The sequence below is a fragment of the Bactrocera neohumeralis genome, unplaced genomic scaffold (assembly GCF_024586455.1).
Source record: "Bactrocera neohumeralis isolate Rockhampton unplaced genomic scaffold, APGP_CSIRO_Bneo_wtdbg2-racon-allhic-juicebox.fasta_v2 cluster09, whole genome shotgun sequence".
Lineage (NCBI taxonomy): Eukaryota > Metazoa > Arthropoda > Insecta > Diptera > Tephritidae > Bactrocera > Bactrocera neohumeralis.
The window spans coordinates 6,433,832-6,448,849 of NW_026089622.1; the positions used below are offsets into that span (position 1 = coordinate 6,433,832).

The 15,018-nt window shown below is 35.2% G+C and overlaps 1 protein-coding gene across 4 annotated transcripts in view; it reads left to right on the forward strand.

Annotated features, from left to right (window-relative positions):
* Positions 1 to 4,049: 4,049 nt before the first annotated feature.
* Positions 4,050 to 15,018, forward strand: part of LOC126763925 (uncharacterized) — a 28,598-nt gene continuing 17,629 nt past the window's right edge. The window contains exons 1-3 of one of the 4 annotated variants that reach the window (XM_050481697.1): positions 4,050 to 4,107; positions 5,530 to 5,656; positions 5,928 to 6,271. In XM_050481697.1, coding sequence (XP_050337654.1) covers positions 4,061 to 4,107; positions 5,530 to 5,656; positions 5,928 to 6,271 — 518 coding nt within the window. In that variant the 5' untranslated portion in view covers positions 4,050 to 4,060. Of the gene's footprint in view, positions 4,108 to 4,398; positions 4,689 to 4,992; positions 5,154 to 5,176; positions 5,281 to 5,529; positions 5,657 to 5,927; positions 6,272 to 15,018 lie in introns of those variants that run through there. The other 3 variants (XM_050481696.1, XM_050481698.1, XM_050481699.1) reach the window with 3 other exon arrangements.

Here is a 15,018-nt window from a genome sequence, read left to right on the forward strand (position 1 = left end):
ATAAGCAGTATATAGTTATATGAAAACGATACCACTTACATAGATTTCCTCCAGGGGTTTTGGATACTTACATATGTATGTATGTGCAGGGCTCTGCGTTGGCGATTCCCACTAATTGCGCTTATTTCCTCCCTCCTGTGCCTGTTCTCTTTTGTGTAACTTTTCGCGCCCGCGCCGTTAGTAATTTTGTTGCTTTGGTTTTGTTTTCGCGCCCGCGCGGTTGGTAATTTTGTTGTTTTGTTTTATGTTTTTACGCGCCCGCTCCGTTTTTTGTTTTTCTTTTATGTGTTATGTGTTATGTATATAGCCGTTATACCTTTTGATTTGCACTTATTTTAACTTTGTTTTAGCTTTAATAACTTTTTGTTTCACATGTACCTCACACTTGTATGTATGTATTTTTGTAGCCTTTTGTTTAGCTGCATTTATATTAACCTCCCTTTACAGACACTTTGAAAATTATGTTGAACTACAAACTTTGTTTTTGGATTTGCAGTAATCTTGAACACAATCTCAGGCACAATATGCACTATATATATTGATATATTTATATATATATGTAGGTATATATATATTTATGTATATGTAGTAATATAATTTTTTTTTTTTTTTAATTTTTCACTCAACTGTGTTTACTCATTTTATTATAAGTAAAAATGCTTTGAGAATCGATTGTTTGTTTATACTTTGAATTAGCTGGCACACTTGAGCATCGCTCGTAACTGTGAACTTGATTTGTGAAGGGAATATATGTCTAGCGTTTTCCCCCTTAAATGGCAGGTAGCAATGAAACGGAACACAAAAAGTCCAACTTTCGCGATTTATAACTTGTATTATTGACCTCTGCTGATGCTCTACAACTGTATTTTTGTTTTTTTTGTTTTTTAATAATTTGGCTGCGCCTGCTTCCGAGTGGGGCTCTTTTATTTTAACACACGAACATACCAACCGATTGAAGACGTAAAAATGTGCTTTGCAAATTTCGAGAACTGATTTGTGATATTTCAACTATTTTTACAATTCGAGTTCATACACATAATATTATTTAGCACAAGCCCAAAACTTTTTTGATATTTTTTCTAACTTTGCCTCCACACCTTATGCAAAAAATTCTATTGAAAATTTCAGCAGCAGCACTCGAAACAATTTTTCCACGATTCTCAACGTTTTTTTTTCCACTCTATAATAACTTAATTCCGTTTTTGTTTTTTTTTTTTCTTTTTCGGTACTTTTAATATGTATGTAATGTGCACTTATGTATGTGTTTCACTTCACTTTTATTTGGTTTTTATCACTTTCTTAAATTTTTTTTTTTTTTGCTCACTTTATTATTTGTTTAACTTTTTGCTAATTTCCCATAGTGCTTTTCACTAGGGCTCGAAGGACCATAATCACTTAACCCACAAGCTCAACACCGTGCACAATAAGAACTACCTTTTTTTCGCTTTCCAACGAAGGAATAAACCGTGTATATTTATTAGGCACAAGAAAAATCACAAGTTCAGTTAAAAAGGCTTTTATTAGGCACAAGAAAAATCACAAGTTCAGTTGAAAAGGCTTTTTATGTTTTTTTTTGGATGAAAAACACAATTTTAATACGATTTCGTTAATACAATATCACTATCGAGATGGATGAAAAAGAGAAAAAGGTCGAGCGCGCGTTGCTACTTCTTTGAGCGCGACGTCGGAAAAGAGGCCGGCTCGCCGCCCCTTATTCCTTATTAATTTTAACAAGTAAGAAAGGGCTAATTTCGGCTGCAACCCAACATTTTATACTCTTGCAACTTGCAAGACTCAAAGCTAGGGAAATACTTTAAGATGTAATACCAATCATATAGCGTAAAGTCAGTCGGATGCTCGAAAATCCTGATATTAGTTATATAGCCAAGCCAAGTTTTCGCGCATATTTATTTATTTTAAGTACAAAGATACACTGTGATTATGAGTAAAACACGCTCTCTTATGTATTAAGGGTATGGGGGGTATTTACCATTGGGCCGATTCAACCCATTTTTGACATACAGACATACAATTATAAGAGAAAGATTATACTTAAATTTCAGTAATATAAATGACACACATCACAGGTTCCGGGGTCTAAATATTCCGTACCCAGGGGTATGAACAGTTTTTATTGGATTTAAACAATTTTTGGTCATAATGGGACAAACACAAAAGACATTATTCGTGCAAAGTTGTCTCTCGTTATATTAATTGCTTCTTGATTTGTGTACTGGAAATTGAACGAATAAAGTATAATTTAAAATTGTGATATATGCGCAGTAAGCGTGGTTGTTGTCCGATTTCGTCCGTTTTCACAATGTGACATAAGAATGTAGGAAGAATGTCATGTACCAAATTTTGAAATCGGTTGGTCGGTCGCCCAAATTTTACACCGGCTCCCATTAAGCTCTCTTATGCCATCTCCGAGGTAAAACTTAATATCTCTGACGTATTCGGTTTTTGATATATGGGTCCGTTATATGGGGAGTGACACTGTCAGTAGAATTTCTTATAAGACTTGCACTCAGAAAATTTGATTACTGTAGTTTCAGTGGCTTAGGAGACATATACATTACGCTCGTTTCCAAAATTAGTGGTCACAGGTGCCACTTGCTCTTGCTCCTTTGTGGCCGTGGTAGTGGTCAGATTACGCTTATCTACGAACTCGAAATTTTTTGTACTAAGAAACCGACGTGTGACGTTTCATAGAGATCTCTCAATTTTTAGTCAAGTTACAGCTTGCACGGACGGACAGACTGCCAGTCAACGGATTTCAACTTTTCTCGTCATCCTGATCATTTATATACTATATGTATAATAGGGTGTGTCATTCTGAGGCAACCTTTTTTTCAACTGAAAAACAGGCCAAAAACTTTCGAAAATGTGAAAAAGAAAGTCACTCAAAAGATGAGCTCTTAATATTAATATTAACGGTGCCTCTTTCAAATTTTCTGTTTTTCATATAAATAACATGGAAAAAAATCATTTTTTTTGTGGTGGTTATTGTGCGGAGGTTATTATATGTGCACGCGATGGCTGCCAGTAGGGATGGTAAACTCGATTCCGATTCTACTCGAGAATCGAGTTTTCTCGTCAAATAGTCAATTTTTCGAGTGTCAAGAACCGATTCTTAATCGACTTCGACTACTGAAGATCGATTCCGAACAAAATTTCAAAACGATATCTTAAAAACTGAGGGACTAGTTCGTATATATACAGACAGACAGACAGACGGACAGACGGACAGAAAGGCGGACATGGCTAAATCGACTCAGCTCGACATACTGATCATTTATATATACACTTTATAGGGTCTTCGACGATTCCTTCTGGGTGTTACAAACTTCGTGACAAACTTAATATACCCTGTTCAGGGTATAAAAAAGGTTGCCTCAGAATGACACACCCTAATGTATAACCCTATATCTATCTCGCTTAGTTTTAGGTGATACCTACAAAACAAAACTAAAATACTCTGTAGCAAGAGTATAAAAGCCCAATTTGGAACCAATCAAAAAATTAAGATGTTGAAAAAAAATATGAAAATATTTGAAATTGTTTGGTAACCGAAAAAGCGAATTTGAAAATGTCTTACGCGACCTGTTCTGTGTTCGCACACCATATAATTTTTGCTTAAAATGCAGAAACTTGCTTTATATACTTGTATTCATTAGAGTAATCTATCAAATTTGTGACCTTATAAAGTAATCCGTGCAACCTTTCAACCTTTACATGCCAATTCAGAACTAAGTTCTCCATCAAATATCGCTAGGTCTGAACAAAAAGTTTTCACGATCACACTTTAATTTAGTTTTCATACATTTACAGCGGTAACGCTTTAAAAATTATAATAGTACATATGTTATCATGGACAAAATGAAATATTTCCAATTTTAGTTGAAAATATTAGTTATGGAACAATAATATAACATTTATTTGTGTCACATATCGATATCAACTAAGCGCTCAATAAAATACTGAATTCTTTTAAGTATTTGTCACCGTTCATACACTGTGTTGCAGTATAATTATAAAAGGTATAACGATGTACATACATATGCCTGAAAGCTTGTGCAATAGCGAATCTAAAATTATTAAGCTTATGTAAGACTTTATTTCCACGCGCACCTTAGAGAAAGTCATTCTACCAAAACCAACAATTATTTACTAAATCTCCAGTAATATCTCTATGCATAATTATTTGTTAAGCTATTAAAACATTACCGCATTTTTCGTAAATTATTGCTGGTTTTGGTAGAATGACTTTCTCTAACGCGCAGTAGAAATATTATAATAGTTATGGCGACAGTTATGATGCATTCACTAGTAAAGTGGTAATATTTCCACAGTTTGTGAAATACATTACATGTGAATGTCATTGTGGCTCCAACCATGAGTACATACTCAAAATTATTGCAAATTGTTACAATTATGTGCACCCATGTGATAAGCCCTCCACTTCATGCTATTTATTTTCCATGTGTCTATAAAAGAGCGAACCATCTATTGTATGGACTCAGTTTGTCATTGCAGTCTATGAGACCCTAAAACTATTACATAAAAAAGTTATATAACCCGAAAAGAGCAAGGATGAGAAAATCATATATTTTGTGGATTTGCATACTACTTTCTTCGGTTTTGGCACAAGTATGTGAAGCATTGCCAAAATATGCTAACAATTCAGAGTGAGTTAATATACATAAGTATATCTAAAACTTCTTTGAAAAACATGTGTTACAAGTATTAAGTGATTATATTAAAGTCTTCTGTTTTCAAATCAAGTAAATTATTTTCATTCGCGTTTTCTTACACCCAATTCTTATTCTTCTTCGTATTTCAAACGGCAACTCAATTTAACCTCAATGTCTGCAATCGATCATTGCAGCTATCAAAAATATTTACGTACTTATAAACGTACTGTAAAGCAAATAGAAAGAATAGATATATCTACATACATAAATGTAAAAGTATTTAAGTACATTTCACATGTGTTGTAATTTTAATCAGCATACTTCGAGTTTGGTCAAATTCTAAAATAAGAAAATATTCTTAATATTGGGGTTTGGTCAAATTCTAGAAATATTAGAAATATAATATGTAAGAATATTAAGAAATTGCATAAAAAACAACACAGTCAACGTGATGCAAGGGTAAAGTTGCCAAATAATGAAATAACTACATTGACTACTTTGATTTCATTGCAATATCTTAATATCCGAGAATAAGTGCAAATGTATGAGAATATTAAGAATAAGCATTATAAAAAACCAACATGGGGTAAGGGTAATGTTGCAATTATTATGTCAAAACTCAAATTATTATTCAAGACATGAGTTCGATCGCATCAAAAAATGTCAATCTACACAAAAGTTATAATGGAATAACTTAGTTGCCCTTTGCTTTGTTTCAAGAAATAAAAAAAATAACCAACTGTTTAGACATATTATCAAATGCCCTGATAAATAATTATAACATATAAATAAACTAAGCTAACAGTCCTTTTTTTATTTAAAATTTTTTAACTAGATCGCATTTTGTGGGAAATAGTGATCGCCTATTCAACGAAAGCCAGTCCATCTATGAGCCAAACACACAAACGACTAAAGATCGATTACAGCGTTTGAGTTACACAACTGGATATGGAACAATAAATGTAAGACTTGTAATTATATTTGAAGAATCGGTATACAAATATAGTAAAATTGTACAAGGCTTTTCCATGCACTTGTGAAAATTTTTACAAAACATGTATAAAATCTATGTGCTAATTTCTCTAATATATGTATTATACCTCATTATAATATATTCATTTATTTCTTTTGGAAACAAACGAACATACGTATGCACAACATATGTTTGTGCATATATATGTATAATCTTTAATATTGATAGCAGATTTAATTTTTATTTTAAATAATTTTTAGGGATATCCGGGAAGTACAGGTATTTCTGCTTACAATCCAATTAAATTGGACCTGGGAGGAGTTGTACTAGGGACATTGGTTGGTATTGGCGCTATTTTAATAATTCCAAAGTTGTTGGGTGCTTTCCATGGAGGATATGCTGGTTATGGCCGAAGTGAAAATGACAACGATTTATTATCGTTTTCAAATATGATCAATAGAATTGATGATATACTTACTCAAAACAATATAGACTCAACAGGTTGCATGCAACGTGCTGTATGCAGTTATGTACGGTCAATCGAACTCAACTTAAAGACAGGTGTTCCAGACCAAATAGATGAATTCATTCATATGCTTTCGGAGTAAGTATCTCACCTCTTTTATAAGTTTAAACATATTGTCATTAGCATGGGTAAATAAAACGCTTGGTACTCTGAAAAATTGGTTGATAGACACCTCTAAGAACGCCTCTCCAAGTGTGAGCCTATAATTGTAAAATTTGTATCAATGCTTCCAACTATTTGAAAAAATATTTCGTTTCGAAGGTCGTATAGCAAATTGAATGCTCTATAAAAAGGCCTCAAAAGGTTGTTTTGTTTTAAATATATTAACGATTGAAATCTAAGGCAAATTTGTTTTTTTTTATAAGTCAATGAAAAAAATCAGTTTAGAAATTTTTGCTTTATAAAAATGGTCTGTATAATTTCTTGATTAAGTCAAGCTTTTAAGAAATATTCAACACCAAAATTTAACGAAATAACTAAAAGAAATAGGGCAGCAAATTTCCTACAAAACTAGGAATTTTTCCAAATTATAATAATTTTTTCATTCAATTACAAAATAAATTGTTTTCTTATTTTTCAAATAACCAAACTTTAACCCTTAATCTCTTTTAGGCGGTTAGGTTGGCGAGAAAAACGTTTCAGATATTTTTTGAAGAGCTTTCAGGTTTCCATGAAACCCAAAAAACGACTTTTTTCAGTAGGTAGAAGCGAAATTCAAATTTTTCTCTCTGATAATAAGAGAAAATAAATAACCGTTAGGCTAGATGTGCCTATCAACCATTTTTCAGAGTATGAAATGAAAACAAACATAAGCCTTTTATGACCCTCAACAAAAAGCCAAGTGTATTTGTACTCCGATATGAAACATAACTTTTGTTCATTCCAGCTTTAAGCACCAGAGTTATTAATAAATTTTACTTGGTGCTTTAGCAAATACATCTTTTAGGGAATAAAAACAATCAAAATACATGTCAAAATATATAAGATACATATAACTAATATTGTGCTATTTGTCGAAAATTCATTTAGTTGTTATCATCAATATCATATGTATCACCTAAGACTTATCCAGATAGTTATAGGGTTATGTATACAATATATAAATGATCAAATTCGCTCAAGATAAACACTACTATCCCTACCGATGCACATAGGAGCATTTTCTTTCAAAAACCGGAAAAAAGTGAGAATTACAAACTACAGCGATGCTACTAAAAATTGATTTTCTTTAATAAACCTATTAAATGATTGACCTTCAGCCCTCTCTATATTGCCACGCAAGTAGTCGGAACCTACACTTCGTTCTGTACGCACGTCCTTATTCTCGATACTCTCTATTATTCTGGAAATTGCAACTGGTGTTTTGTGTGCGTAAGTGAATTTCGGAAAATATTTGAAAATTGGACAATGGGCGTAGCACCGCCCATTTTTTGGTGAAATCCCATATCTCGGAACCAGACAGCCCGATTTCGACTAAATTAAGTATGTAACATTATTTAAATAATTCTATGTCACAGTGTTAAAATGAGCGAAATCGGCCTACAATCACGCCTACTTGCCATATAACACAATTTAAAAACCCATTTGATTCTTTCACTTTCCACTACACAAATAAAGAATTAATTAATGTGACGGAATGCAATTTTGCGGTAATAATTGCCCTAAAGTATGTCATCTTTTGACCAAAACTTGTCCAAATCCAAACAAAACTGTTCAAGCCCCTATGTACAGAATATGTGGACCTATACAGAACCAATTGCGCGAAAACTTGACCCTGCCCCATATAACTATTACCACGATTTTCGAACATCCACTTGACCTTCATCCATAAGATTGGTGATTGTATGTAAGGTACTCAAATATATTCAATATTCGGTTGCACCCGAACTTAACCCTTCCTTATTTGTTTTAATTTATATTGCATTATTATATTCAATCCTGCATTTTTATTCATTTTATCAGTCACCGACTAGCAGTCAACGCGATCGGTCACGCTTGTTAAACAGTCCATAAATTGTTTTTTCTCTACCATCAATTCTCTTTTCTCACGGGTCGCGCACCAGTGCATAGTGTATTTGTTTTTTTTTTCGCTACTTCTGTACATCTAGTGATTTGTAAACACACGTGCTTGACTAAACTTTTGTGAGATGGCCCCCGGGCCCCAATATCTCGGGAACAATAGATTTGCTCTATTGTCTCCGAGCCCTCGTGCAAAAAGAAAAAAGCAAGCAAACGGTATTGAAGAATTCCCAGAATTGCCCGTAACAAAAAAAGATAGCCCCAAATTCCTTGTGATAAAATCTAAAGACGAAAATAAACCACTAAGTAGCTACTCCATTTTTGCGGTGCACAAATCACTCCTGGCTATAAGCATAGAAATAAACAAAATTACTCCTCTACGTGATAGAGGCTTATTGCTGCTGGTGAAAAATAAAGAAATAGCAAAAAAGTTTCTTAACACCCATTCTCTACCGGGCCTTTGTCAAGTTTCATGTGAACTCCACCATAATTTAAATTGTGTTAAAGGGACAGTATACGCGCCATTCTTAAATCAAGTTCCAGAGGACGAGATTATTGAAGAACTCAAGCAATACAACGTCACTAACGTCCACAAATTCACGCGCATAACTGAAGGAGTCGTCAAGCCAACTGGAGCAGTACTACTATCATTCGACACCTGTTTTTTACCGGAAAAAATTAACATAGCCTGGGAAATATGCACTGTGCGGCCATATTTCCCAAACCCGATGCGATGCAAATCGTGTCAGAAACTTGGGCATACAATGAAAATGTGCAAAAACGCACCCGCCTGCGTCTCTTGCAACCTACCCCCCCACCAACCAGAAAACTGCATCAGAACATCATGTGCAAATTGTTTTGGAGAACACGCAGCCTCGGCCAACACATGCCCCAAATATCAACAGGCCAAAGCTATTCTTAAAATAAAAACTGAGAAGAAATGTTCTATGCGCGAAGCGTTAAAATTACACAAAATACAAAATCCAATCGCAGTCACAAATTCCATTACATTCGCCCAAACAACAAAAATACAAGACAATTCTATAGCACAAGTAAATACACATAATCCGCCTGATTCCAACAACTCTACTTCAGAAGCTCCTAATATTACGCAAGAAACCGTCAAAGCAACTACTAGCAAAGACAGTATACAAAAATTTTTAACAGAACTCAACGCTCAGCCAACAAATAAAACTAATCTGACAACAACAACTAATTCAACAAAAGATCATACTATTGTTACGTTAAATCAACACAACAATTACGGTAGCGAGAAAACGTCGAAAACAGAAACTGAAAAAGAAGAAGATCACCACATGGATATCGACACATCTACGTCTACAACAAATACCATGAATAGAGCAATAAGCAAAGGGAGTCCCAGCGTACTGAGACGTTCACCTATCAAAAAAAAAACAACATTTCCAAGTAAACAACTTAAACATGCTTTAGACATCCCAATTATCTTTTATTTTATAAGTTATATTATAATAGATTCAAGTGTTTAAATTTATTTTTTATTTTTTTATTTACAATTGAAATGTCATTAAAAATTATACAGTGGAATTTGAAAGGATATGGCAACAATTACAATGAGTTAGAGCAATTGATAAAAGATCTTAACCCTCATATAATTTGCCTTCAAGAGACCCACATCCCTTTTCAAGTAACTAACACTATAATCCCTAAGACGTATATTGGTTACTTTTATAATGACAGTAAAAACAGATATGCGAAGCAGGGGGTCGCAATACTAATAAAACGGAATATTCCGCACAAACGAATAGCTATACATACAAATATCCTGTCAATAGCCATAGATGTTATATTCGCGGAGAATCTGATTGTGCTAAACAACGGGTCAGCCACGCACTTTTCTACACACAGAACGTTCACCCATGTTGATATCACTATGGCTTCACCTCAACTAACTCCTAAATGTTCGAGGAAAATCCTTAACTTCCTTTATGGAAGCGACCATTACCCAATTCTGACAGAATTACAAAATAATTTGAACGTACAGAACCCGAAGAGATCTCCAAAATTCTTGACGGACTTTGCAAATTGGGATCAATTCCAGACACACTGTCTAGAGGCGATACAAGAGTGGCACCCTGTAAACATTCACCAAGAAGCAGCCACAATTACCAAGATAATTAGAACAGCAGCCAACAAAACGATTCCTCAAAGCAACCCAAAGGGGCATAAATCACGCTCACCATGATGGACAAACGAGCTTAGTCTATTACGCACAAATAAACACAAACTTTGGCAGGTTTATAAAAACTCTTGTAACATTGTCAACCTTAACGCCTACAAAAAGGCAAACGCCCAGTTCAAAAAACGCGTCAAAGAAGCAAAACGGAAATCTATATCTGAATTCACCGAAACTATTAATCCAAACTCTTCGCTACAAAAGATCTGGGCAAGAATCAAGACGCTCACTGGTATTCCAAGAGCTCCCATTATTGCGATACGTCATAATAACGGTTTTCTTTCTTCCTCCACCGAAATTGCAAATGCCTTTGCTTCTGCCTGGTGTAATTACGCCCAAGACACTAACTTTTCCGAAGAATATAATACGTTAAAGCAGACAATACTGGCCGAAGTATATTACCCCAGCACAGTCACAAAAAACGCTCTCTACCTAGAAACAGAATTCTCCCAAATAGAATTAGATGTTGCTCTGCAACACGCTAAAGGGAAGTCTCCAGGAAAAGACCGTATAACCTACGCTATGCTCCGCAATCTACCACTTCCGGCAAAACGTATCCTTCTCTCATTGTATAACAACATTCTCAACGGGGGGCTTTATCCTCACACGTGGCTATCGGCCACCATACTACCAATCCCTAAGCCAAATAAACCCCAAGACAGTACAAGTGGGTATCGCCCAATCTCACTAACCTCCTGTCTCAGCAAAATATTTGAAAAAATGCTCACGAAAAGGCTAATGTGGTTTTTCTTGAAAAATAATTTAATAAGTCACAACCAGTCAGCATTTAAAAAGAAACATGGAACCATCGACGCACTCCTCCACCTACAACACTTTATCACCGATGCGCTCTCAACAAAAAATCACATCACAGTGTTAGCCACTGACTTCGAAAAAGCGTATGATCGCATTGGCATTCATGTCATTTTAAATCAACTCAAAGAGTGGAAAATTGGGAAAAAGATATTTCAAGTCATAAAATCGTTTATGACTGGGCGGGCATTCCAAGTTAATATCAACGGACAGCTTTCAAAACCTTTTCCACTCAATAACGGTATACCCCAAGGCTCCCCTTTATCGGTTGTCCTATTTATGATAGCCTTTGAGCAAATAAATAGAATAACAATAAACTACAAAAATATCAATTTAAATATTTATGCAGACGACGTTTGTTTTTATACTAAAAATAAGGACTTACCAAGCACTAAAAATACATTTTTAAAGCTACTACTCGAACTCAAACAATGGGGATTAAGATCCGGAGCCACCCTTGCTTATGAAAAGTGCAAAATTTTGCACATCTGTCGAAAACAAGGCTGCCCCGCAATTGATATCAATGTTGAGCTCACTAACATTCAAAATGTAAAAAACTTAAAAATATTAGGCATTATATTTGATTCTAAATATTCTTTCAAAGAGCACTGTCAGCAGTTAAGAAAAAAACTAGCTACCAGGCTTAATATTATTAAATACTTATCATCAAAAAACCTTTGTATACATACTAACACTTTAATTAATATAACAAGATCAATAATGCTATCAAAAATAGATTATGGACTCCCTATTTACGGGTGGTGCGCTAACACACATATAAAACTTTTGCAAGCGCCATACCATACAGCGGTTCGACGTAGTTTGAACGTTTTCCCCACTTCAACAGTTAAATGTATGTTAGCAGAAGCAGGTCTCCCCTCCATTGTTGAAAGGCGCGACCTCGCTACGTGGAGACTGATCCCAAAGTTTATTAATACCACAAATAAAACGCTATTCAACATATTCCGTCTCGCTGCATCCCACAAACGCAACTACTCCACCAAATCTACTATTCGTCGGTGCATATCCTATTGCAAAGAATTAGAGATTCAAATACCCCCAATGGGCAATCAAATTTGTAAGCAAGCGCCTTGGTCGCTACCACAATCTTCTGTATCCGAGCTTTTACACACCTACCCTAAAGCACACACCAGTGACGAATGCTTTAAACAACTATTCATTGAGCACTTTAACAGTAGGCAGATGATCAACTGGATCCCCATATTTACAGATGGATCAAAAACTGACCACAGTACAACTTTCGGTGTAGTGCACCAAAGCGGAACACTCATAACAGCCGGTTGGCTCCCATTGCACTGTTCTATTTATACAGCAGAAGCAGTCGCGGTACTACAAGCCGCAGAATTTGCAACTAAAAACAAAGGACACTTCGTTATTTGCACAGATAGTATGTCTGTAGTCTCAGCAATTAAAAATATTTACCACGATAACTCCATTATCAACCGAATTAGGGACAGACTTATACAATACAAAAAGAAACTCCAAATCTTTTGGGTTCCTGGGCATAAGGGCATCCCAGGCAACGAGTTTGCCGACGAAGCGGCCAAAAACGCAATCTCATCACCATGTCTAACTTTTAATGCATCGCCGAGCAAGGATTTACAGAAGGTGATATATAGACACCTCCGTAACAAACAAATTTCAGACTGGTCACATTATCAGCATCTTTACTCCACCATCAATCGTGAATGGTCCCATTATCAGCATCTTTACTCCACCATTAATCGTGATGTGCTAAAGCGCTTTACCCAGCGGATTTGTCAAGGAAAGAAATTACCTATTTCACTCGACTGAGGCTCGGCCACACAGTGATCACGCATGGCCACATTCTTCAATGTGAGACTCCACCTGTATGCCCGTATTGTCCAAACCGCCTAACTGTCCAACACATCCTCGACTATTGCCCAAACCTATCGGCGCTTCGAGCAAAGAATTTTGGTACTAATGTACCGTCAACTCTACTAAATGAAATTAACATCGGAAACGTTAAAAAAGTAATAAAATATATCAACGATATTAATCTGAGCAGCAAAATTTAAACCAATTTTAACCAAATAAAATATATCACAATATCAATATGTTAAATTCGGAATATAAGAATAGCATTCGTATATAAAAACAAAAAAAAAATTGTACGCTTTTAATCGCACCGTAGGCCCTGGTAGCTAGTGTGTATTTACTCATGTTAGTTTAATATATCATATTACTCTAATAAATAATAATAATAATAATATTCATTTTATTTCATAAAATCACTTTAAATAGTTTTTTCCGGTTTTTGAAACCGAATGCTCCAATGTGCGATGGTGGAAAATGAATGCAGAGGCATTAAATTTAGATGGTATAATGGAGTTTTCATGGAGCCGGGGTCAAAATATGGGTGTGGCAACGCCCAGCTTTAGGTGAAACCACATATCTCGAGACCCACTTGACCGTAACATACCGTTTGATACATAACATGACCCTTATATATGTTATAGTATGAAAATGGGCGAAATCGGACAACAGATACGACTACTCCCCGTATAACAAAATTTTAAAATCCGTCTGATTCTTTCCTTTCGAGTGTACAAATCTACAAGCAATTAATAAACGAGATTAACCTTTGCACGAATAATTCTTTTAGAGTATGCCACCTTATGACCAAATCTAGTCCAAATCCATTAAAAACTGTTTAATCTTCTAGGTACTGAACATTTGGACCCCAGTGCCTATAGTCGATTTTTTACAGAAAATATTGACCAAGGTGTGTGATATATAATTCAAATGCGGAGAGAATAATTTCCTGTAAGTAATATCTCTGAGTATTACATATGGGTTGATTCGGGTCAATACTTCCCAATATAAACATTTTCGAACTTCCGGGCGACTTTATACCGCATATATCGGCCAAAATGAGAGTGATCTTAATTAAATTGAGAGCGTGACTTTTTTATAACGGCGCATATTTGTACTTAGAATGAATAAGATCGATTGAAAACTCACCCCATAACCATCCCCCACCCCGTCTTACTAATAAACCTTATGAACCTGAAGGTACTTCCCTGGCTTCAATCGGAATTCGACCAATGTAATATTCAATTTATTAACAATGTTTATAGTAATGGGTTGTCAAAAAAGTCTTGCGATATTTTTATTGATTTTTTTTTTATTGAAATTGAAATGAATTTTTGATGACTCATGCCCAGCTCTTGAGCGATGCTACGGCTGCTACTATGCCGGTCTCTTTCGACCAATTCAGCGATTTTATCGCAATTTTCGATGACAGGCCGTAGCGTGGCGCATTTTCGACCACCTCTAAACCAGAATGAAAACGTTGAAACCATCGTTGTGCGGTGGAAATGGAAACTGTATTGGGTCCATAAACTGCACAAATTTTATTCGCGGCTTGAGATGCATTTTTGCCTTTATCGTAGTAGTACTGTAAAATATGCCGTATTTTCTCTTTATTTTGCTCCATGTTTGCGACGCTCTAACTCACGAACGACTTAAAAGAAACGACAATTAATCAAACACGTGTTAGCGCGTGAAATGAGCTTTCCAAAAAGGTATAGCATGCGACGACTAGAACTACGCGCTTTCAGCGCCAACTAGCGAAAATACCGCAAGACTTTTTTGACAATCTATTATTTAAATTCTATTGAAGAATTTAAACAAAATCCAAAGGAAGTTGTAGAAATCGATCATTCAAACAAACTCTCTACTCATTATCGTTGGACGCATTTTCCCTAGCATCACATACTTCGATAAATGCGCT